This window comes from Symsagittifera roscoffensis, chromosome 1 (genome assembly GCF_963678635.1).
Source record: "Symsagittifera roscoffensis chromosome 1, txSymRosc1.1, whole genome shotgun sequence".
In the NCBI taxonomy this organism is placed as follows: domain Eukaryota; kingdom Metazoa; phylum Xenacoelomorpha; order Acoela; family Convolutidae; genus Symsagittifera; species Symsagittifera roscoffensis.
Window position 1 is genome coordinate 41,331,216 of NC_087062.1, and position 24,360 is coordinate 41,355,575.

General features: G+C 37.0%; 1 protein-coding gene across 1 annotated transcript in view; it reads left to right on the forward strand.

The window, feature by feature from the left end:
- The window catches only part of LOC134857297 (kinesin-like protein KIF13A), a 48,731-nt gene continuing 24,371 nt past the window's right edge, over positions 1–24,360 (forward strand). The window contains exons 1-10 of the mRNA XM_063873688.1: positions 1–89; positions 365–458; positions 1,209–1,266; positions 1,334–1,426; positions 4,275–4,461; positions 5,070–5,283; positions 5,531–5,643; positions 5,729–5,846; positions 10,801–10,953; positions 12,550–12,828. Coding sequence (XP_063729758.1) covers positions 1,345–1,426; positions 4,275–4,461; positions 5,070–5,283; positions 5,531–5,643; positions 5,729–5,846; positions 10,801–10,953; positions 12,550–12,828 — 1,146 coding nt within the window. The 5' untranslated portion in view covers positions 1–89; positions 365–458; positions 1,209–1,266; positions 1,334–1,344. The remainder of the gene's footprint in view (positions 90–364; positions 459–1,208; positions 1,267–1,333; positions 1,427–4,274; positions 4,462–5,069; positions 5,284–5,530; positions 5,644–5,728; positions 5,847–10,800; positions 10,954–12,549; positions 12,829–24,360) is intronic.

Below are 24,360 nucleotides of genomic sequence, written 5' to 3' on the forward strand. Positions count from 1 at the left end.
AGATGGATTAATGATGACGTCGTCTGCATCTGGAGGCTCGTCCAGCAAAGTGAAGGTGGCTGTTCGGGTGCGTCCATTCAACAAACGAGGTTTGCTTCCCCTTACGTTTACCGTTTTCAAGGCAGCGCACCGCTGATCTGGCCTGTCGATTGTGAGGCATTGGAAATGAATGATACTTCTACAACTCTCCGAAAATTAAATTATTTTGTTTTGTTTGAGGCAATAAAGCTGTAAAGATGTTATTAGTTGCATCATAGATGTTTGAAGCTTTAGTTTAAGATTCAGAAAAGCGAATAACGGAAAGAAATGAATAGTGCGAGAAGTTTTAACTATAAATCAAAATTTTCTGAATATTGTTGTTTAGAAATTGAGTTGGAGACGGAATGCGTGGTCAAAATGGACGGAAATTGTACTATGTTATTGGCTCCAAATGTAAATAATAGAGACAAAAATGACCGGTGAGTCCAATTTATTTTATGTTATTTGTTTCTACCGGGTTTGATAACACCTTGTTTAATGTCAATGAAAGAAGTGAAACCTTTAAGTAAGCCCTGTTTTTGGTTGTTAAGGAAAAAATCCTTTGAATTTGTTCACCTTCAAATATCTTCCGCTGTTTGTCTTACGATTTTTTCTTTATGTTAAAATTCATTCCGTCCACTATTAAGACTCTTATTTTCTCTAATTGGATTCCACGTTTTCTCTAATTAGATTCCACGTATTCTCTAGTAGGATTCCACGTTTTCTCTAATTGGATTCCACGTTTTCTCTAATTAGATTCCACGTATTCTCTAGTAGGATTCCACGTTTTCTCTAATTGGATTCCACGTTTTCTCTAATTGATTGTTTTTGTAAAAAAAACTTTAAGTATGAAAAATTCTTGAAGTTCGAAGAGCTTTATTAGGATGTATTTATTTTGAATTTTGAAAGTTGAAAAATGTTCAAAAAAAGAGTCAGTCAGTTTTTTTGGTTTTATTGAGTTTATCGATACTTTTCTATTTGTTTGTTGGCTGGTCATGTTCATTCTGATTCAATTATATTTGATCTAACCTGATATTTAAGGAAAAGCACCAAAGTAAGTAAGTTTGTTTACAACGGGCGAAAATACTGTTTGCTTATTTTCTCCTGGTGCAGGTTGTATTTGCCTTTGCTGGTACCTTTCACCAATTGAAATTGGTAATTGTTACTAAAAATTTCTGAATCTGTTTCAGAGATTTTTCTTCGACAGTTGTTTCGATTCAATAGACCCACTCTCTACCAACTACAGCGGTGAGTAAATTGTGATTAATTAATTAAGCGTCAAAAATGAAATGTCATAGCGGGGAGGTCATTTCAGATCAAGCGACAATGTTCGAAGATCTTGGACTGGATCTCTTGGAGAACGCATTCCAAGGGTACAATGCATGCATATTTGCATACGGACAAACCGGTTGGTATTATCATAGAATTTTTAAAATTTACTTTGAAAGATGATTATCTGTCATGAGCTATTGCCGAAGAGTCGATGTATGTAGTTAAGCTTCTTTTAAAAGTCATTATTATTTTAAAGGAAAGTGCTTAAAATTGCTTTGCTCAAATTTATTCAGATTAATAATTTTTTTGCGGTTTGACTTTTGTTTTTTTTCTAATTTTTTTGAGGCTTATTTCTAATTTTTATTATTGCACTTTCGTATTCTCGCAAGTTATTGCGAAGCGAAGCTTTGTCTCTGTGTTCATTCTTCGATCTAAAAATTGTTTATTGGGTAATCTGATACAATTGCTTCCTTCAATTATTGGTTTTGAAATGAGCAAGATATCGTTCTTTTGGGTAAACATTGTTAATGGAAGAATACTGAGGATTTGCAATTGATTGATATCTTTAACTTCTTCTTATACTGTTATCTATTTGAGCGATTTCTTTGAAAAACGTTCAACAAGATGGATTTTTGTTCTCGACGCAGATACGCATGAAAACCGCAAAAAAGACTGATAGTTTTAGTGATTTGTGAAGACCGAGTTTGACATTGAGTATAAAATCCATTGCTTCATTTCGTCTGACCAATCAGAGGACTTATTAGCTCTTCTCAAACGTTTTTAAAATGTTTTTTTTTCTAAGACAGGTCTTCACTTGTTTGAACTTTAGTTTAGTTTCGCGCCTATTAATTTGCTGGGGTCTTTTCTCTAGATTTCATTTTGGCACATTGGTCCATTGCTAGTTCCATTTTTTAGGTTAACACAGTTCTATTTCATTTAGATCTTCCTGCACTTGCCATTCTATTTTGTTTACAGCTAAAATTTTAAGATCGTCAGCAAAAATAAAAGGATCATAAAGAACTACTACGTCGGGTAGGTCATTCATGAAAATGCAAAACAGTAGAGGGCCTAGGATGAGATCCTTAGGTACACTGCTAGTCATATCGAGTACTTTAGAGCTTGTTTATCCAATTGAAGATAATTTGAAAACACTAAGCAGTTTGTTTAAGTGTTTTTCGAATTATCTTCAAGATTATCTTGATCAATTCGAGGTGAAGTACTTTGACAAACCCCTTTTAGAAAATTTTGTGATTTGGTGCTATTGATGCAATTGTTCAGGCATCCCGTATTTTGCGAAGTCTCACAGTGTTTTTGGAGACAGAAATTTCACAGTGTCAAAGATATTTCGGGAGGTTTTTTGATTAAGTGTTGGTGGTAGTCAATTTGAAACACGAGCCTTTGTGATGTCCAGTGAGGATACAATTGTGTGGATGGTATGTTTTGAGGAGTCAAATTTTGTCAGTGATGGATTTTCCTTTTTCAATTCGGTATACTAAACGGTTGCTTAGTTGAGTGAACTGAGTCGAAGTTTTCGTGGAGCATGTTGCTTTGTTCATTTGAGCATGTTTTTTGAGTATTGCCCTTTTCGATTGATAAATTTGGTGATTTTATAGTTTTTTCAAATGCTTGAAAGTCTTTTTTTGTATTTCTTGAGGCGAAAAGCATCTATTCCTTCCTATCTTGCTCAGAAGATTTAGTAACCAACTTTTCCCATTTGATAACTTTTTGCTTTCTGTTGTTTGTCGGTTTCGTTTTCAACAGGTTCCATTCAGTATGTTGTTTGTTCATCTAATTGGAAGTTATCCTATAATCGAAGGCGGAAACTTTTGCCTGTGTATTGTTTTTTTTCTTATGAAGTTGAATAACTTGGTCTAAATATTCGTTATATGCGTTACACCTTTTGTTTATAGTTGTGTAGTATACTGCTTCGAACAGAGATGACCAGAGTTGCACGTTTATGTTAACATAATCCTCAATTCCACAACGTTTGAATGTTTGTAGGGTTTGAGAATTTTCAGTTACCAAGCACTCAAGCGATAAGTGGATAGCATCGTGATCTGCGCAGTCAAAGACACTTGCAGCTTTTGCATGTTTTTCAGCATTTAATGTACAATTCTTGTTGAAAGCTACATTAAGAGTGTTATGATAGCATGTCGGGATATCGATAATTTACCTGAAAAATTTGTCCTCCATGAGCTTAATTATTGCGTTTTCCTCTTGTTTTCCTCTTGTTATTGCGTTTTCCTCTTCATGTTGACTGGTCAATGTTTTTCAGTTTGACTCCGGGAAATTTAAATCTCCTCGGGTGGTTACCGGTTTAGACTTGGGCATGTTCCTAAAGAATTATTCCAATTAGAGGATCGATGTGCACCTTGTGTGGGAGGATTATAGAAAGCATATAATGTGACTTCGGTTTGATTTAGAATGATTTTGCAAGCTAGACTTGGCTGGAAAAGATGTGACGAGTTGTTCTGATAAGAATATTCTTTTGGTCCAAATAGGCTGCCCACATGAGGGTTCTTTTCGCTGTTCATTAATCTATTGCTTCTGTAAATGTTGAACTCGTTTAGTAAGAGTTCAAATGAGTATCTATTGTCGTTAGCCAGGTTTTGCAAAGACTGAAAACATTTAAGTCAGAGATGGAAAGTGCGTTAGCGAACTTCATCCTTCTATCAACGTTTACGAGGCTTTTAAATTTAAGTTGCAGTAAGTTTAGAAGTTTTGCAGTATATGCAGGAATGTTAAAAAAGTTGCATGTTTAGGATTTAAAATTTCAGATTTCCCAGCGGAATAAAACCTTTATCTATTGATCCAGTAAGGCCATATATTTGTTACTTTGAACTTCAAAAGTTTTTTTTGTCTTCTTGCGTTTCTTGACTCTTTTCCAACTGTCTGTTAGCTATGTTTATTTACTAAAAATAGTGACATGAATGATAGTCGAGGCGATGAAGATGATGTTTCTAAGCTCTAAAATCTGTTTTCAGGCTCTGGAAAAAGTTACACTATGATGGGATCCCATTCGGCTGACTTAGGCATTATTCCGAGATTGTGCCACGAACTGTTCTCTAAGATATGCTGTAACTCTAACGACTGTCTGCAGTTTAAGGTGGAGATGTCCTATATGGAGATATACAATGAAAAAGTGCATGATCTGCTGGATCCACGGAGCGGGTATGGTATACTTTTTAAAAAAAATTAGAGTACGGTGAAAGAGGAAGGAGTTCGATTTAACTTCTTGTTGATTTTTGGCGAAAATTTTCACCGTCTGATGTTCTTCTATGGTCATCTTCTGTTGCGGCTTTGAAAGAGAGTGAATTTAATGCTTCAGTAGAGGGTTTCACGGGTTGTAAGTCAGTAAATCGATGTATCAGTAACCGAGAACGGTCGTACCAGAGCAGTAAACCGAAAATTAATGATTCAATTGCGTAATCACATTAGCTAAAAACTGAGATTTTTACAAAATGACAAGTTTTTTCATCAAAACTAGATTGGAATCAAAAAATGAAATAAAATAGTTCTTCCCATGAGCCTCGAACCCCTAAAATATTGTTCTAGCTCACGGAAAATTTACTCTTTTAATCCTTAATTCCGCAATTGATGTAATTTATTATGTAAATCGTTTTACTGATCTGGTAATTGACTGACACATCAGTTTACAGTACGCACCCGGTTTCACGATATGTACGAAATACTACTTTGAAAACGCTTTGAAACTTTGAAAGAAGTTTTGCTTCACAAAAGTTTGATAAGAGATAATGATGATTATATATCTGCAACAGGAAATCCAATCTAAAAGTGAGAGAGCACAAGATTCTTGGACCGTATGTAGATGGACTGTCAAAATTAGCAGTCACTTCGAGTGAGGATATCTATGATCTGATTGAGGTCGGCAACAGGTCAAGAACAGTGGCTGCCACCAACATGAACTCGGAGAGCTCCCGGTCACACGCGGTGTTCACTATATTCCTGTCACAACAGATCACAAATAAACAGGTAAAGTTGGTAGTTTTCAGAAAACAAGAGAACCGTGAAATGTCTTAATGTTTAGCAGCTCACGGTAAAATTAAGTTAAATATGTGCGCAATTGTTATAGCCGCTGCAAATGTTAAAAATAGTTTTTTTTGGAATGGATTTTGTTATTGTCATTGCATGAACACTCTTTCGAATCAATTGTGAAAGCTTGTACATAGGCTCTTTTTTCTTTGATTGTCCCATAGGAATGAAAACTGCACATTTTCAGATGACCGGAGAGAAGGCGAGTAGAATAAGTCTCGTAGACTTGGCTGGTTCAGAAAGAGCTACGAAAACAGGAGCAGCTGGCGACAGATTGAAAGAGGGCAGCAATATCAACAAGTAAAACATATTCTTCATACTAGTCGAAGAAATACTCACATCGCTTCTGAAGCTCGATTGTCTAGATTTCTGAATTATATTATAGATCTCTGACAACTCTTGGATTGGTCATCTCAGCCCTGGCGGAACAGGCAGCCAATCAGGGAAGGAAAAAGCCGGTTTTTGTTCCCTACAGAGACTCGACCCTCACTTGGCTACTTAAAGTGAGTGTTAGCTGAATTATGTAACCTGTGCATGTTTAGCATGTTTAAGAGTAATGAACGTAGTGAAGACTTTTATAGGTCTTGCTGATTTTTTTTTGTTCAGGAAAAGTCTTAAAAGTCTAATAACTACAGATATGCTTTTATACGTATTGAAGCATTTATTAATGCACGTAAGTATATATGCACTTTTTGGGATCAAGTGAAATTCATCTGCTGAAAGTGACGTAAAGAGCACTCTCTAAAAACGAACGTGGAAATGGCGCAAAAAAAAACGTGAAAGATTTCTAGTTTCGAAAGTGGAATTTATTTTAAAGGTTTCCAGCGGAATAAAAATTTTCCCTATTGATCCAGTTTTCTCTAGTTGGGTTCATGTTATAAAAAAGCGCCAATCATATATTGTTCTAGAAATTCAAATAACTTAAAGGGCATCTATTTTTTATGTGAAATTCGAAAGGTGAGAACTTTTTCAGACAGTCAGTGTTTTTTATGTTTACTTGCGTTCATTACTTTTTTCGAATCTTCGATTGGCTATGTTTTTTCTGTGGAAAGTTTTTCGGTTTTCACTTAGTGTCTGTCTAATTTTTTGTGAACTGTGCCTTATTTGGAATTGTTATTCCACTAGCGAACTTAAGTGAGCGTTAGAGTTTTACTATGTCTATTCTTTTTTCTAACCTAAGTGCTACTTTTGGGGCACCTTTACGGCTTTTTGATATCATGTGCTTTGGCATTCGAATAGTAAAATATAAGACAGTTGATGCATTTTAATTTCATCAAATCAACCGAAAAATTTTTCTTAGTCAATATGGAGCAATTTTTTGAAATGCGGAATTAATACATAAAGCGGCTTAATGCTTTCCAGTTTATTACAATCAAAATTAGTGTGGATGCCATAAGTTTGTTATATTCAAAACTACTACTTGAAAAATTGGGTCTATTTGTATTTGGTACCACTTTTGCTGCATCGCCTTGGCAGTTTGTTAGCATATGTAGCTGCTTTGTTTGTGACCATTGTATGCCGTTTGTTAAGTGTTCTTGGCCGAGGGGGCGGTTCGTGCGACTCAACGAAGTTGCAATTTCGAAGACCATACGTAGCAAAGTTTTACTAATTCGAGGCTTATTGTATCTTTTCTTTCACTTTATAAAGCTGCTTTTTTGTCGTGTTCTGGCTTGTTTGTGAAGCTCAGCTTCGCCTCTGTGCAAAGCACCACTTTTCAGTTTACTATTGGTTGGTTGTTCAGACTCTGATAAAGTTCGCGATGGTTTTTTTTCAACCTCAAATTTACTTTTTTGGGGTTTGACTTGATTTTTTCAAGTTCAATTTCTTTCCTTTGTTAATAAGAAGGCAATATGCACTATCAATTAGCGAAAGTTATGAAGTCACGAAAAACGAGATCGTCTTTAAGTTTCGAAAAGAGAATTTAATTTTCAGATTTCCCAGCGGACTAGAAAAAATGACTGATCATGTTTTCTCAAATTGGGTTTATTTTATCGAAAAAGTGCCGGTGATATTTTTTTGTTGAAATTCAAAGAGCTTAGAGCAGCTGTTTGTTTGAATGGAGAAATTTGAGGCATTTTTTTTTCTGTTCAATTGCGTTCATTGAATCTTTCTCAACTTTCTGTAGGCTATGTACTTCATTTTGTAATTTTTTTATTAAACATTCAATTCTCGAGGTTGCGGGTTCGAAGCCCATACGTAGCAAGGTTTTAAATTTTTACTAATTCGAGGCTTTTTTTTAATCTTTTCTTCCAGTTTATCAAGCTCGTGTTCTCGCTAGTGTTTGCGAAGCTCAGCTTCGCTCTGTGTAAAGCACCACTTTTCAATTTACTAATGGTTGGTTGTTCAGACTCTTATACAGTTCGCGAAGGTTATTTTTTCAAGCTCAAATTTACTTTTTGAGGTTTGACTTGATTTTCTCAAGTTCACTTTTTTCCTTTGTTAATAGGTAGGCAAACTCCACCATCGATTAAGAAAAGTTATGAAATTGCGAAAAACTAGATCTTCTTCTGGTTTCGAAAATAGAATTTAAATTTCAGATTTCACGGCGAACTATAAAAAATCGGTTGATCCAGTTTTCTCGAATTGGGTTAATTTTATCAAAAAGTGCCGGTCATAATTTTTGCTAGAAATTCAAAGAGCTCAAAGTGCAGCTGTTTTTTTTGACAATATCGTTGGAGAAATTTGAGATTTTATTTAAAAAAACATCAGTTTTTTTTCTGTTCAATTTCATTCATTGAATTTTTCTCAATTGTCTGTGGCCTATGTATTTCATTTTCAGCCGATTGCTTTGGTTTTTAGTGTATTCAGCCGATTGCTTTGGCTTTTACATGCGTTTGTTATTCTCGGGAAGTTCTGCCTGGCATGAACATTTTAGATATTTTGTGGAAATTGCTGCAACCCGATTCTCTCGGAGTTGTTTTTAAAGACGCTTCGATGTGTAAAATTGTGAAACCATGATCTTGGCGATGTTTCGTGAAATTTTTTGACTGAACCAAAACACTTGTAGAAAGCTTATGACAAAATTGCTTTGGAGACGTGAAAATAGCATCCTCTAACTCTGGCTGATCGAAAGTTTGTTTCTATTGCAGCCTGAAACACAAGACTTTTGAAATATGGCTCTGAGTGGTCAATGTGGTTTTTGAGACCGTCATAGGGGTAATGTGTGAGACGTTTCTGGGGAATGCCTGTCCAATATAGTCCCTAAGTGAAAAGTGCCTGGCCGTAGAATTTACCTCGCGAGTCCTACGTCCAGGAATTCTCTACCTCGTAACTAATGTGGACAGACATCCTCCAGAAACTTCTCTGATGGAAGTCGCATGGTGGTCTCAGAGTATGATTATTTTACAGGTTAGAAGTTATCAAAATATTCTTAGCTCGAAGTCCCAGTTATTACTGATTTCGAGTTGAATCTATTTTTGAATATCTCTTGATTTTATTTGTAGCGTGCGTCGGTAAACTTCTGTTCTTTTGTCCTTAAGCATGCGCGAAATCAATTAAATTTTGGATTCTTCAAATACTCCGAAAATAACGTAAACTGGATAACAAAAATTGGTGAAGATTTAAAAGTTCTATCAGAAAGAGTTTCTCTACACTTCTCAGAAAGAGTTTCTCTGATTGCCACCCGATAAAGAAATAACAATACCCTACTGTCTATTTTTAACTTAAAATTTTTTCCTTGTACAGTCATGATCTTGCGTTTCTGATTGAGTTGAGGAGAGAGATTTGTATCACTGTTTCTGACTACAAGATTTTCGTAACTCTGGCTCGAGCAGGTTGTGGGAAATTTTCGAAAGAAAGTAAATTTTTAAAATGAGATCTCTATGGTGATTATAGTCGAGCTTATCAGCATGTGAAGTTGAATGAGTAAACAAATTATCCATTTCAATGCTTTCGATGAGTTAACAACATTTTCATCTCATTATTTGAAATGATTCTGGAGTCCCGTTCAGATTCAGCACAAAGACTTAAAAACTGGTTGTAGCTTCGATTTATTAAGAAAAGTATCCGTCATCAAATAATTTGTAACGTCACTTAAAATTATCATTTGGGCTCATTTAAAAAAAAAAATCTGTTTTTTGTTTGAATTAAATATTGATTCAAATTTGAATAAATATGAATTAAATATTGATTAAATTTTAGTAATTTGTTGACAATGTCTTCTCATTGTGTCTAATTTTTTCACGCCTTCTTTTTTGCATCTGTTTTGGAATGTGCCTTTCGAGAGAAAAAAATTGTTTATGCCATTTGGAAGCTAGCATTTTTTTAAAAGTCGAGTTCAATTTCTTCTGCTAATGGGAAAGAAAATTACTTCCCCAATTAAAGCGTTGAAAGCACAAAAAACCAACGTGAATTATTGTAGGTCGGATTTGAGTTATTAGATTTTTTCAGCCGATTATCAAGGCTACCTAAAAATTCTTTTTTTTAACTGGGCTAGTTTTAAGAAACAAAAGTTGATCATGAAAATGATCATGAAGACTTTTATATTCGTGTTGATTTTTCCTCTTTTTTTCAAGAACAAAATCTTGTTTGATTACGCTCTAATTTGATTTTTGGAGGCTCAACTTTTGATCTATTTTCAAGTTTAAATTGTTTTCTTTGTTAAAAGAGCGACAAACTCCACTATCGAATAGCAAACGTTTAAAGCCTACAAAAAACGTAATGGAGTTCTAGTTTTGAAAGTGTTTTTTCTTTCAGATTTTCAGTGAAATAAAAAAAGTATATTGATTCAGTTTAAATCATTTTGGTTTTATTTTTATCAAAATTGGTTTTTGAAATTCGAAGTTTCAAGCACATAGTTTTTCTTTCTTTATATTCGAAAAAAGCAAGTTCGGATTTTTCTCTGTTTCCTTGCGTTTATTGACATTTTTCCAACCGACTCCTGATTTTTTTTCGAATATCGACCAGTTTAAACAAAGATTTTTTTGCTGCTTAACTTGAGTTCATTGACACTTTTCGAACTGTTTGTTGGCGATGTTTATCTTTCAAAACAAATTAACGAAAACTATTTCTAGCTGCATAAGTTTTTTGACAGGTCCGTTTTTTTATCTTTGGGTTTTGCTTGTATTTTTACATTCCTAAATCCTTAGTCGTTTTCTTTCATAAAAAAATTGACTGACATATTTTTTTGTTTCATGTTATTTGCAACGTTTTTGTGAGAACTCAATCTTATTGGTTCAAAACACTGTTTTTTAAGGATTTCGATGATTGAAATGAATTTTATATTTCTCAGTATTTTTTGAATTCGAGTTTGACGCAGCTTAATGTGATTTAATTTAGTTTTTGAAGTTCGAAAGATGGAGTCAAGTTTGCGAAGAGAGATAAAGTTGGGTCCCTAAATTATATCGTGATAATTAGCTTTTTCAATTGTCTGTGAGCTAGGCTTTTGATTTTTGTTCTGAAATAGAATGTCGAAGTTTTTGCGATATCCGTTATGATTTGGTATAGAGGTTTTTGTAGGACAGTTTGGGCGGGAACAGCAAGACAGTGATGATAGCGACGATCAGTCCGTCGGCTGACAACTACGATGAGTCCCTCTCTACACTGCGCTACGCAGACAGGGCGAAGAGGATAGTAAACAATGCTGTCATCAATGAAGATCCGAACGCCAGGGTCAGTAGCTACAGAAAGATTGTGCTAGTCACACATATAAACGATTGAGCTTACCACTAAATTCCTCGTCGCTGTTTTTATGGTGGATTTAAACTTTGGGAGGGGGAACTAGAAACGGGATATTGACTTATATGATTTTGTTTTCTTTGTAAAAACAAAATGCCAGATAAGATAAGTTGCAAAGGACTGTGATGAACATGGTGTAAGATGTTTTTTTTTTACCCAATTTTAGAAAAGCTCGCCTCATATGGGTCAAGTGTGGTGGGTCTAGGACAACAAGCCGACGGGACTTCAAGCCGAAGGGACTTCAGGCCGAAATTTAAATTTTCCAAGCACCTCAAATCACTATTTTTTTTATCTGTAAAACGTTGCTTTTCAAAAATTTAGGCATGTTTAGTCCATAATAAGCGTTGTTCATGACAATGCACCACTTCTGATTGGTATCCGTTAATAACATCAGCCGGTTTTTGAAATGCATAAATTATAAACATGAAAAATGTCTTCAACCATGTTTTACTTTTTAACTTTCCGAAACATCATTTGGTGGCTTAATATTTTTGAAAACGCCAATAACTAGTAAAGAAAGATCATGAAATTCAGAAATTTTTCAAAAAAGTTTTCTTCAAATTAATCATATTTCACGCATTTATAAGCAACTATTCGGCTTGAAGTCCCTGATGTTACGATTCGGCTTGAAGTCCCGTCTGCTTGATGTCCGGCACCCAAGTGTGGTATCATAAGAAAGCGCTATTGGTTGTAAATCATCCAAAAAAATGTATATTTTTGACGTCAAATACTGGTCTGTTTTAGGCTATTCAGATTGATCAAAAAGTGCAAAGTCCTCATTTCTGCGCTGATTGATATGCTTTAAACGGTTAATTGATATGCTTTAGAGCGGAACTAATCTGAGGGTTTTTGAAATAAGTCTGTAGGTCGTGATGATTATTTTTTTCTGTAGCTGTAGAAAGTCTTCATTTCCTTCACTAAAGTTTAAAGGTCACAAAAAATGTGAGCGTTTTCTAGATTTGAAAGTGGATTTACATTTTCAGATTTCCAAGCTAAATAAAAAAAATTGATCCCGCCTTTTTTAAATTTGCGAGTATTGTCAAAAAATGTCAAATATAAATTTTTCTTGAATATCTAAGAGCTTTAATGGGATAGTCTGTTTGAAGTTCTTAGAAGTTAATAGAAACATCAAGTACTTTTTTTTCCAGTTTCCTTGCGCTCATTGATACTTTTCCAACTGACTCTCGGCTGTCTGTTACCATGATAAGACCTTATTTGGACCAAGTTTTCTGCCCCGTAGGGAAAAACAGGCCAATCTTGCGCGCTTCTCCTCATAATTAGTATATACTGGCGCCCTTAGAAAACTTCTAAGGTCAGTTTGCCAAAAATTGATATCTCAAAATAAATCAAAGGGGGACACTTTGGGTTGGCAGGGGGTAGAATCTATTGGTATAATATCAGCAGTTAGGGTTCAGTTTAACATTAATTTGATTTAGATGGGGTGTGTTTTTCTAGAATCTAATCTGGCTTTCACTGAAAACTTAAATAATTATTCGTAACAAAACATCAGCCAATTTGCTTTTTTCCTAGATCATTCGCGAGTTACGCGAAGAAGTAGAAAAGCTGAGACGCCAGCTGGCGGAGGCGCTGAGACGAAACCGGAAACCAAGTGTGAACTCGTCAAATCTGGGCACAGAAACAGGCAGTGCGTCCAGAGACGAGTCAGGCATATTTGACATGTTGGGCGGCGTTTGTGATGGGGAACTGGCCAATGCACTGAGAGACCAGTTGGCGGAGTCGGAGAGATTGGTGGAGCAGATGTCACTTAGTTGGGAGGAGAGAGTTGAGATGTCGGAAGAAATATCCAAGGTCAGTACAGGTTCTAGTAACTCATTGTTTGTTGTTGGCCATTATATTGAAGCTTTCTATAAACAAATGAGCTAAACGTCCTTGAAGTGTCCTTGATAGAAGAAGAATCTTCTGGGTTTTCACTTTGTGATGGGTATCTGTATATTTATCCCTTGTCTGCTTTAGAATTTCTCCTTTCTGCAAATAAACTGTCGCTATGTTGGTGGTGGAGCATTTCGCAAACTGCATCTGAACTATTCTAAAAACTTGAACTGGTGTACAATTTTTTTATTAAAATTAAATTATTATTACCAAAATATAATAAAGATACTCGTTTCACTTTTTCTACAAGATGTTCAGTAGATCACAAAATATTTCATACCTAAGGCTTAACTCTCGAAAATATCGTTAAATTTGACGTCTGTTATCAGTTAAAAACGCGTTTTTGTTGATTCAATTTGATTTTTTTTAAATTTTATAAATATCGCCGATTTGTTATTTATTCGATTTCATCCGATTTGAAATTTAAACGATATTGCCTAGAGTTTGACATGCTTGTCGGAAGAACTTGCATGTGCAATCCGGGTAGAGTATCAATAGTGAACATGATAGCGAGTGTTCTTCACTGCTCTATTGTGAGCTGCCCTGGCGTTCAGAGCGTGGATAACTGCGTCTCCACTAGCGCCACATGGCTCGAGACAGGCCTTTGCCAGAAAGTCGTCGTAACAATGGACTGGCATTACATGTAGCCAGTGGACTATGTCACAAGGAGTGGGCATGAAACAGCTCTCTAGAACCACTTCACGCAGAGTACATTTGTCCAGCTCTGAAACAAAATGGAATTACACGATCGAAGTTAAGCTAGCTTGATGAGAAAATAATTGCGTAATATGATTTTCAATGGTTTTAAGTAAAGGGCGTTTTAAGTTGAGCCATGAAATTGAAGGCATTCATGACTGTAGGCAGGTTTAAATCAAACGCAATCTGAAGAGAAAAAAAGGGTTACACCATATCACATCTATAACTGCTCTAGAGCTGGTACCTCTTAGTATCCTGATGATTTCCTCTTTGGTCAACGGTTTCTTGGCCCTCACTTGTTTCGGCTGCTCCAGCATCTCGGCCGGAGTGGGCATCGCGGGGGCGGGCTCTCCTGCAACAGCGAAACAATCGATGTATAACTATTTGCTCGAAATTTTCAAAACTATGAGAACTTGCCTGGCTCAATTTGTTGTTCCTGTTTTTCTTCTGGCAAGATGCGTCCTCTCACTAAAACAAGCTATTAAGTGGCAATTAAGTTTTTACAATCGTAGGTTGTGTTATAATACGAGTTCACTTTTTTCCAGACAAACTCTTTAGTACAGTTTAGTCTATTTGGTAGGTTTTGTGTTTTTAAACGCGAGAATGAGGGATGATTTCTTTGTCTAATCGAAATGCGCATTTTTGAGTGACTAAATGCATAAGTGAATCAAGAAGAATTGCTTATCTGGCCTCAATCAGTTCATTTAATTGGAATACTTTTGTGGCCAGGCGCGGATCTAGGAATTTCTCGACGGGGGGCCAGGCGCCTTCAGAAAAATTTAAAAGTCAGTCAGCCAAAAATGGATATCTCAAAATAGTACAAAGGGGGACCCTTTGGGTCGGCAGGTGGTCGAATCCCTGAGGTGCGGTTGGGCGTCCCCCCCCCCCTAAATCCGCTATTGACTGTGGCTATAAAAGGTCTTTATTTGAAACAAATCATCGGTATTAAAAGGGGTTCTAGTTGTTGTGGGGATATCTTGTTGCGGGGTGATAAAAAAGGGGGGTGTAAACATAAGAATTAAATAACGTGGGGTTAAACAATGGGTTCCCAAGCTCATCACCCCGCGTTTTTAACCCCCTTTTTTAACCCCATCTCATAACCCAAATTGAATGCCTGTAAAATAATTCCGTTTTTGCCAATCGGGTTTTGTTTATTCCGTTCTTGGGTTTGTTTTGCGCTTAGGGCATTTGTCTCAAACCGGCCACCCTGGCTTCTATTAGTCAAGCATGGATGAAAAGCTTGATAATCTTCAGTATTTTTGATTTTCAGATTAAGTTACTATGCCGCTTTTTTTACTCAAGCACAGCGTCGTAGTGTCTCAATCAAGTCGAGTTTTTTTACAACCTTAATCATAAATATGAATGCTGTTTTTGATGGCACCATTCTTTTCCAAAAAGTGGTCTATAAACCGGCAATTCTCCTGTGTGCCGTATTTTCTGCCGGTCTTATTTTACCGTATCCGGAGGCCTATGAAGCTTTCAGTGGAGTAAATTTTGACCTTTTCGTGGATATTTAAAATATTTTTTAAAAGTTACCCTGCAAAATCTGAGATTGACACTTCAATCAAAAGAACATCTTTTAGGGATCTACCATGCATAAACTGTTTTTGTAGAAACTAAGCTTGATTTGAAAAAATTTTTTGTTTTGAAACTTTGACCGAAAATGATTGCTGAAAACTACCCTGCAAATCTGCGTTTCAATTGAAAAAAAGGAGCTGTGATTTTTTATGCCCTCATTTTTGCTACGCCCTTGTGTTTGTAAAACAGTATTGAGATTTCAGACGAGTGTTTGAAAGTTTTTAATTTTCTCAACAATTACGGTGCCAAATTTGAGGTTATCTAGATGCAATCAAAAAGCAAGCTATGGGAATATTATTTGCGTAAACGGATTCTAGCAATTGTGGCAAGCGAATTCACAATTTGACAGCTGGACTATTTTTGAACTTTTGGCCAAAGTAAATGTCCAACTTTTCCAAGTTTTAAGTTTTGCCCGCTTTTTGGAAATTTCTGATTTTTTTCTTTAAAAAATAATCCGATAACTCTGGTATTAAGCGCTCAATCGCAAGAAAAGGTGCAATTATTGTAAAATAGCTGTGCTGACCTATTTTTTGAAAAAAAAATTGTCGCCTTAGAAAATGCACCATTTTATTGCCTTCTAAATTTTGCTCGTTTTTGGAAACCTCTTGACTTTTCTCGAAAGCCATCCTGCCAAATCTGAGACTAAGGATTCACTTAAAAGAACAGCTTGCTCGAATTTTCTCTGCAGAATCAGTTATACTCTACTTTCGAAAGGAATATTTATGGCCCTAAAAAAATTGTATTTTAGAAACTAATTAAATTTCAAATTTTGAAGGAATTCAAGCAAAAGTAGTGCGGCCAATTTTGGATGCTAAAGCGACTAGGCACTAACTTTTTGGAAAATAATTTTGAATTCAAAGCTTTTGGAAACATTTCAATTTTATCGAGACTACCGTGCCGAATCTCCAACTATGGGTTCAATGTGACGAACAGTTGTAGGTGTATCATATCCCCTTCAAAGGCCTAATTTTACGTTTCTGGCAAATATCAGCTACGGAACTGTAAAATTGCATCGAATACGTGGAATTTTGATCATTTTTTTTTACTTCGCTCAATTTTGAGAAACTACCATGCCATATTTAAGGTTAAAACATCAATCAAATGGAGATGTTTTAATGATTTTCTTGTAAAATCGCTTTGTCCTTACTTCTGATAAAAAATCAGCCAAAACATTTTCAGTTGTGGACATTCTGAAAACTATGCCTTACGTTTTGCGTCAGTAAAATTAAAATTATCAAACAATTTCTTCCAGCTTTGACTGGACCCCCTAGTCTGGTTTTCAGGTGTCTAGGAGGGCGCAGACGCTCGCACGGTTGTCTCTTTATCTTGAGATCGGGGTTCGATTCCGGAATCTAGCTGCCTTTTTCTGTTCTTAGTTTTTATCTTTTCTTTCATTTTTTCAACATTTGACCCTCGAAGATCTACTTTGTCGCCTTTTGGCTTGTGCTTGCAAATTGCAGCGTCGCCTCTGTGTTAAAATTTGTTTGCAGTTGATACATGTGCAGTTTGGTCTTTATAACTCAAAAAATCAAACTGGTAGAACTAAAAAAAGGTCGTTAAAGTTTTCGAATATTTTTCCGCTCGAAAAAATCCTAAGTTTTTGAAATTGGTTAAAAAAGCTTTCAAATTGCAATATTTGAAAAAAAGTTGTGACAGAAAATTGAAAGGCTTAAGGACTTGAAAAACTGTTTTTTAAATCTTTTTCAAAACAAATTTGGTCGGAATTTACTGTGCTGCTTCCTCAACATCCGGCTAGTATACTTCATATTGCTGGCTAGTACTGAAGCTGGGTTTGTAATCAATGACTCAGTGAATGTTTAACTCGCTATTTTTTGTCATAACTTGACTCACATATTTCGTCGAGGTACTCCCTCTGGCATTCTGGCGAGAGACTGTTAATGAATGCAGCTATGGCCTTCTTAGTTTTCAGCAGGTACCTATTGCTCACGCAGAACACTATCCCGTCCAGGTCACAGCTGTCCAACTTGCTCAGGAAACAGCAGATAGACGGAATCGATAGTTTGTCCAATACCACTAAAATGATTAAGCGAAAAATGTAAGTAGTAAAAAGTCAAATTTTTTTCTAAATTTTTTGGTATATTGCGCAAGTTTTGTGATTTTTGAGCTCTGTAAAAAAACTAACTAAATGCTAATTTTTTGTGAGAGTTAATTCATTATCACTAAACGCACATTCCATTAGTTTTTCTTGTTGTTTGTGGTTCAAGTTCCTGTAGAATGAGGCCAGCTCATTTGGTTCGAAGAGCAGATTCAACTTCTTGATAATTCTCTTCATCTGGGGAACATGCAAACCTGCAAATGGAAAACAGGAATGTTTGGTTATGTCAATTAAATTGAATTCGAAAAGTCACTATCAAATTTTGACGTGAAAAATTGTTGAGGTATTTTACTTGTTACTTTTATTTTTCTGGTAAGACCTTGCTCCGAAAATGCCTTACATTTCATGTAATCGAACACTTCTTCTTCTGGAGGACACAATTTGACTGCTGCACTTGTCACTATGAACTGAGCCTCTTGAGGTGGCATGGTCTTTAGGGCATGGATCATGTCTTGGGTAGATGGCACTACGCCTGCATCTCTGAACATGGACTGTCTCACACTGAGCTCGAACTGCTTGAGCGCCTGGACCAGACCTTGTTTGCTGGCTAGCTTCTCTCTCAAATTGCGAGTTTCGTCTTGGTATCTTGTGTTCAGCATCTTAAATTGGAAGTTGACATTAGGGTTGTCCGATTAAAAGCAAGAATTAGTTTCGCGCTTTTTGAAGCGATTTCAAAGACCATTCATTTCTGCGAGCATGATTTTCGCTTTCAAAAACTTTTTTATGATGCCCTATTTTTACGTTGTCCTTAAAAAAGAGCAGAATCATCTTTGAAAAATCAATTTTTGAGTTTTTGTTGGCTCTGAAGTCACTTCTGGATATCTTTAAACTGTGACATTGGTTAAGAATCTTGGCGTGGACATACCTCGTTGTTCTCCTTCGCCTGGGCTAGCTCAATCTTCAGATCTCTTATCTCCTTGTCCTTTCTGTCTATCTCCACTCTAGTCTCCATCATGTATGGATCCATTCCTTATTGAGAAAAAAGATCACATTAATTATGACTCGTTACCAATTCAAACAGTTTTTTTTTCAAAAACCGAAACTTTTTCAAAATTTTTTTTTATGTTCAGCAAAACTGGTCGCTTTTGATCTGGTGAAAACTTGGAAGTCTTTTCTCATGAAGTCTTTATATTTTCTTGTCTGCAAGAGGATGATATTTTGGCTTTTGTGTAAGGTGACACACTTCGTAACAAGCGACACTTCGTAACAGGCGATAGTTCATAACATACGGCTGATCTTAACCATAGAAAATCAATAGAATTGAAGAAACAGCAAACACTAATTCAGGGGCACAATACCATTCGCGTCGATTATCAGCGCAGCGGAGCAAGCGGTCACTACTAGACAATGTCGTGTAATTAATTGTCGCTAGCCAGTAACAAAATGATCATTTTCAACTGATGTATAGTTTCATGTATAGTTCCAACCAGCTCTCTGTTGTCTGGCCATTAAGTCCATCATGTCTCTCTTCACATGTTCCAATTTGGCCCTCTCCATGTCTGCCCTGGCCGACATCTCCCGGTCCAGTCTCTCTTTCTCTGCATCCAACATCGCACGGCTCTCGTGTGCCAGTCGGCTTCGCTCTTCTTCCCAACATGCACGCTCTAAATTATGCAGATGCGTCTATTCTATCTGTTGTTCTCCAAGTTAGAAAGTGTGTGAAAATATAAACTAAAAATGGAAGACCGGTAAAAAGCTTTCAAAGCAGACAATAGTTTTAAGACTTTGAAGTTTTCCGTATTTAGGAAAACATAGCTAACAGACAGTTGGAAAGTTTAAATGAACGCAAGTAAGCAAAATAAAATAGTGACGTGTTTTTTGAAAAAATTTCAACTCGTGAAGTTCTAGGACAGTCTATGATTGTCTTTTTTTGATAAAATTAATCCAATTTGAGAAAACTGGATCAATAAATAAAAATGTTTATTCGGTGAGAAATCTGAAAATTAAATTCCATTTCCGAAACTAGAAGTTGATCACGTTTTTCGTGAGTTTTACACTTTGCTGTGCAATAGTGGCGTTTGCCTTCCTTTTAAGAAAAGAAATAAACTGAATTCACAACTCAAACCGCGAAAAAGTTAGTTTGAGTCTGAACAAATTTAAAGACAAAAAACCAAATGAAAAAAATTGCGGCCGTAAGAGCCTGGGTACTACTATGATCCTGAGTGGTCCCTCAAAAAAGCAATTAGGATAGACAAGCTCCGCATGCATTTGCATGTTATATTTTTGAAAACTGATTAAGTGCAAAAAAAATTTTCATTTCAAAAATCTTGCAAATTATTTTGAGTCCGAAATTTTTCAGATTAAAAATTGTAATAATTATATAATTTATATCAAAAAGTATGCTCGCTTTACGATTGAAAGCCATAATTGGGTTAACTTATTTGTTTTGGTGTTTTTTTTTGAAAAAAAATTTCTACCTTAAATTGTTAAGTGGGGAACTTTTACGAAGTGAAACATTTTCAAGGAACCACTCTATCATAGTAGTACCAGATTCTGCGTTGATCGACTCTTAACACTTGCAATCAGCGCAGTTTATTAGTACCAACCTTCTTTTTTCTAACGTAACTCGCAAATTAAAATGTGTTTTTTGAAAAGTGGAAAGTGTTCACTTATTTGGTGGCACTTTTGCTATAATCAGTATCTAGCCTTGGAAGTTTAATAGCATCTGTTGTCTGCTTTATTTGTGAGTAGAGTTTGTGATGTATTAAGCGTGCGTGGCTGAGTGGTTAGCGCGTGAGACTCATTATCTCTAGATTGCAGTAGGTCGCAGATCGAAGACAGACCTAGGCAAAATTTTACTAATTTGATGCTTCTGTCTACTTTATTTTATTGCACTTTATAGAGCTACTTTTTGTCGTGTTTTCTAGTGTTTACGAAGCGAAGCTTCGCCTCTTTGTAAAAATAAGCCTTTCTTTTGCCTCAGGTTTAAATAATATTGTCTTATAACAGTGTTGCAGTAGCCAAGTGTTACAGTGTTACAGAGTTGAAGTAGCCAAGTTACAATAGGTGCTTCTAGACAAACGAGACTACTTTGGCAAAACTGAGTTATTCTCACCCCTATCCATGGCCATTTCCATGTGCATAATTTTCTGCTGTTCCTGGGCCATCTGGTCCTTGTGGTGACACTTGACCTCCTGCAGTTCACTCTGGTGTCTGGCCGCCAGTTTATCCAGCTCGTGCTCCATCTCACGACACTTAGCTGCCTCTGAATGATGCAACATTTACAACATTTTACAGCTCAATTTTGGCATTAAAGTTTTTTTCCGGTCAAAATTTTTCAATTGAAATTTTTTTGAAACTGACATTTAAATAATTTGCTTCGTTTAAACCAAATATTTAATGTTATTAATCCTTATACTGACGCTCAGAAAATGACCCTAACTGAAATAGAAAGTGAAGTTAAACGAGACTATTTACTATGGCTGACCGATCATTTTGATGTCGTTCTCTGCCTCGTGTTTGATCTGGTCCGCGATCCTCTGCACCTCGGCGTCTATCCTCCTCTGACTCTCCAGACTCCAGTGCATCTCCAGGTCATGCTCCAACTTCCTATTCCTCTGGGCTAACTTACAAACACGCAAAAATTATGCTGCACTTTCAAAGGTTATTCAATTGTTTGTCAAATAAAAAAGGCCAAATGGAGCTGTCACAAGCCATTATATGCTTATATTAGAGCATTCATCTGCGAATTATTCTATGACAATCAAAAACATTTTGTGAATATGAAATTTGGAACATGTTACCTGAAGTTCCATTTCTTCGTTCATCTTTTGCTTCTCCAAAGCGAGTGCCTTTCTGAAATTGTTCTCCAGTTTCATATCCGCATTCTCCAGTTTCTAGAAATGACACAACTGAAAACAATCTTCTATCGGTAGAATTTCTTCGGAAAGTATTCAGATTTCATAAACCATCACTGAGCAGCTTGATAGCTAAGCAATTCATGCAGAATAGACATATTCATTTTCAAAGAAATCTACATTGAGTGATTAAAAATCATTGACAACTTTCCCAAGTTTATTTTTTCCAATAAGTGACTTTTAATGGTAAGTCATACAAGCTTGTTATGAAGAAAAATCCTCCCAGTTTGACCAAAAAAATTTCCGAAGTGTTAAGGGCGGATGAAGGGGGAAGGCGTAAATGTCGTTAAAATTTAGTCTGATAGGGGTACCTGGCACATCTGCATTTCTCTGCGTCTGAGCTCCTCCCTCTCACAGTCGATTCGTCTCTGCATCTCACACAGCTCCTTCTCCGCCTTCTTCAGGGCCTCGTCCTTCAGCCTCGCCTGCTCCTGGAACAGCAGCGCCTCCATCCGGTGAGCATGCTGTGAAGTGGTCAAGCGTTGCTGCTCCTCCTAAACAAACTTCGCTAAAGCCTGGTGGCAAAACGACGATTTTCAAAGGAAAAATACGTGCCAACTTTTCTAGGTATTTAGATTACGCAGGTACTGATTTTAGTTAAGGACTGTGTGTTTCATAGAAAAAAAACGGACGCTAATGAAAGAAAAGCTCTCGCAAAATTTGGATAAATTGATATTGGATATAAATAGATATTGAAACCGAATACGCTCTTAATTCAACGCAATCCAGCGGTGGTTGTAACGGAGTAGAAAATGTCGAACAATGGGTTTTCAGCTCTGTTCCCAATTGTTCCTTTTCTTTTGCGAAACCTTGCGCATGGCCAAAACTTGAAACTAACAGACCGTTTCAGCAAGTTCGTTTCAAGTTTTCATTTTTATTCATCTGAAAGCTCTCACAAACATGATGGTTGGCACTTTTATGTTCCACACACACAATATTTTTTTTCTTAGACCGGTGCTTAATGTTTTGGGCCACTTTACGTCCCGATTTGCAGGAGCTTCGAGAAAAAAATACCAGACACCAGGTCAGTTGCGAAGGACGTTAAGCAGTTCATCGCCCGCAATCTGTGCTTTACTTGATCGCATAACGTCGAAAAGATTTTTGGATCGTGAAAGGAATTGCTGTCTTGAGAAGGTTTCGGAGCGACATGGTTTTGACTGGATTTGCACAGAAGTTGCACCACATAAATTTGTAATGACTTTGCACAAGACAATATGCGAGTTACAAAAGAATTGTTAATAATAACATTCTAGTTGGGCATGTTTTAATTGCAAAGTCAACTCTTCCGGTAATTGTCGACTTGCGCGAGAAGCACTGAACTAAAATCAGTTTTGCTTAAACTACATATCAAGCTTTTCTTCGCTTTCTCCTGGGATTTTTTAGTACGACACGAGACATGTAGTGCACAATTGTACGCGAGCGCTGTTTGATCTGTTTAGTTACTCGGATACATGCCATTTCTAAATAAGCCAGATTTGAAATCACTCTGAAAGTTTATGATTTTATGATTTAGTGTCAGTCTTTGAGTACGATAGTTTGCGAGGGTTTTAATTTTTTGCCCGCATCGCAAAGTTGAAGTACTAAAAAAGCTTATGCACACAATCCGCCCTCGTTAAAACCGCTACTTATATATATTTAAGACCGTTAATTAAGACCGCTACCGTGGCGCCTATGTATACTAACTTTGAAAGGGGAGCGCGCACCAAAAAAAGTTTTTTTTTATCACAATTTTCAAAAATTGCCTAAAAACGTCTTTCGTTGCTTTTTTTCCAAATAGTTGCCTTCGGGTTGAAATAGAGTCTTTATAATGGTATGGGAAAGCTCAAAAAATCAATTTGGTTGACCTACAAAAAGTGGTCGAGAAATTTTTAAGTTTTTTTTAAATATCCGCACCCCCTCCTTCGAGAAAATCTTAGATCCGCCCGGCTCTTTTCATTTTCCCCCATCTGCAAAAATTTACAAATGTAAAGTTTGTTGACATTAGAAAATGGGCATACGGACTAATAAGGCCATGGCAAACATATTTGGTGATCATAATTAACCCTGTAAAACCACTCGTTACACGTAAAATTGATCTCGTTCGTGTGAGGTGGGGGGGGGGGGGGGGGAAGCCTGTTCTCACCTATGGGGGTCCTTATCACTGTTACTAAGCTTAGCTGCTGTGCTAGTGGAAGTTGGAAAATAGTTTGAATCCCCTCGTGCCGCCTCTCCACATTTCACTATCAACATTTCAACATTGTGGCTCTGCAAGCATTGAAATCCGACAGGAAAACTCGTCCCATCGATCAGTGAGGGGTCATTACCGTGGGCAATTCCAGAAGTCTATCCTACCAATCAGGGGCGGATCTAGGATTTTCTCGAGGGGGGGCGGATTTTCAAAAAATTTTCGAAAAATTTGACGACCCTTTTTTTTTAGATCGAACAAATTGATTTTCTGAGCTCTCCTAACGCACTAAAAAGACGCTGTTTTGCTCAATTTTTTTGCGCCGCTGGCAAGTTTTTGAAATGAAAAAGAGGTCAAAAAAGCTGTTTTTGGGACCTTTTTGGAAAATCTTGACAAAAAAATTGCGTTTTTTTGGCGCGCGCTCCCCCAGAAAGTTTTATATATTGGCGCCAAAGGGTCGGCAGGGGGTCGAATCCCTGAAGAGGAAAACGTCCATCCCCCCGCCCCGCCCCATCCTAAATCCGCCCCTGCTACCAATAGGACTAGAATGCAATGAAACTTGGCATAGTTACCGGGCTATTGGCATAGTTACCGTGTCGGCAGTGGGTCGGCAGGGGGTCGAATCCCTGAAGAGGAAAACGTGAAATCCTCCCCCCCCCCGCCGCCCCGCCCTGTCCTAAATCCGCCCCTGCTACCAATACTACTAGAATGCAATGAAACTTGGCATAGTTACCGGGCTATTGGCATAGTTACCGGGTCGGCAGGGGGTCGGCAGTGGGTCGGCAGGGGGTCGAATCCCTGAAGAAGAAAACGTCCATCCCCCCGCCCCATCCTATTGGCATAGTTACCGGGTCGGCAGGGGGTCGGCAGTGGGTCGGCAGGGGTCGAATCCCTGAAGAGGAAAACGTCCACCCCCCCCCCCCCCCCGCCCCGCCGACTCCTAAATCCGCCCCTGATACCAATACTACTAGAATGCAATGAAACTTGGCATAGTTACCGGGCTATTGGCATAGTTACCGGGCTATTGCGAGCATCAAAGT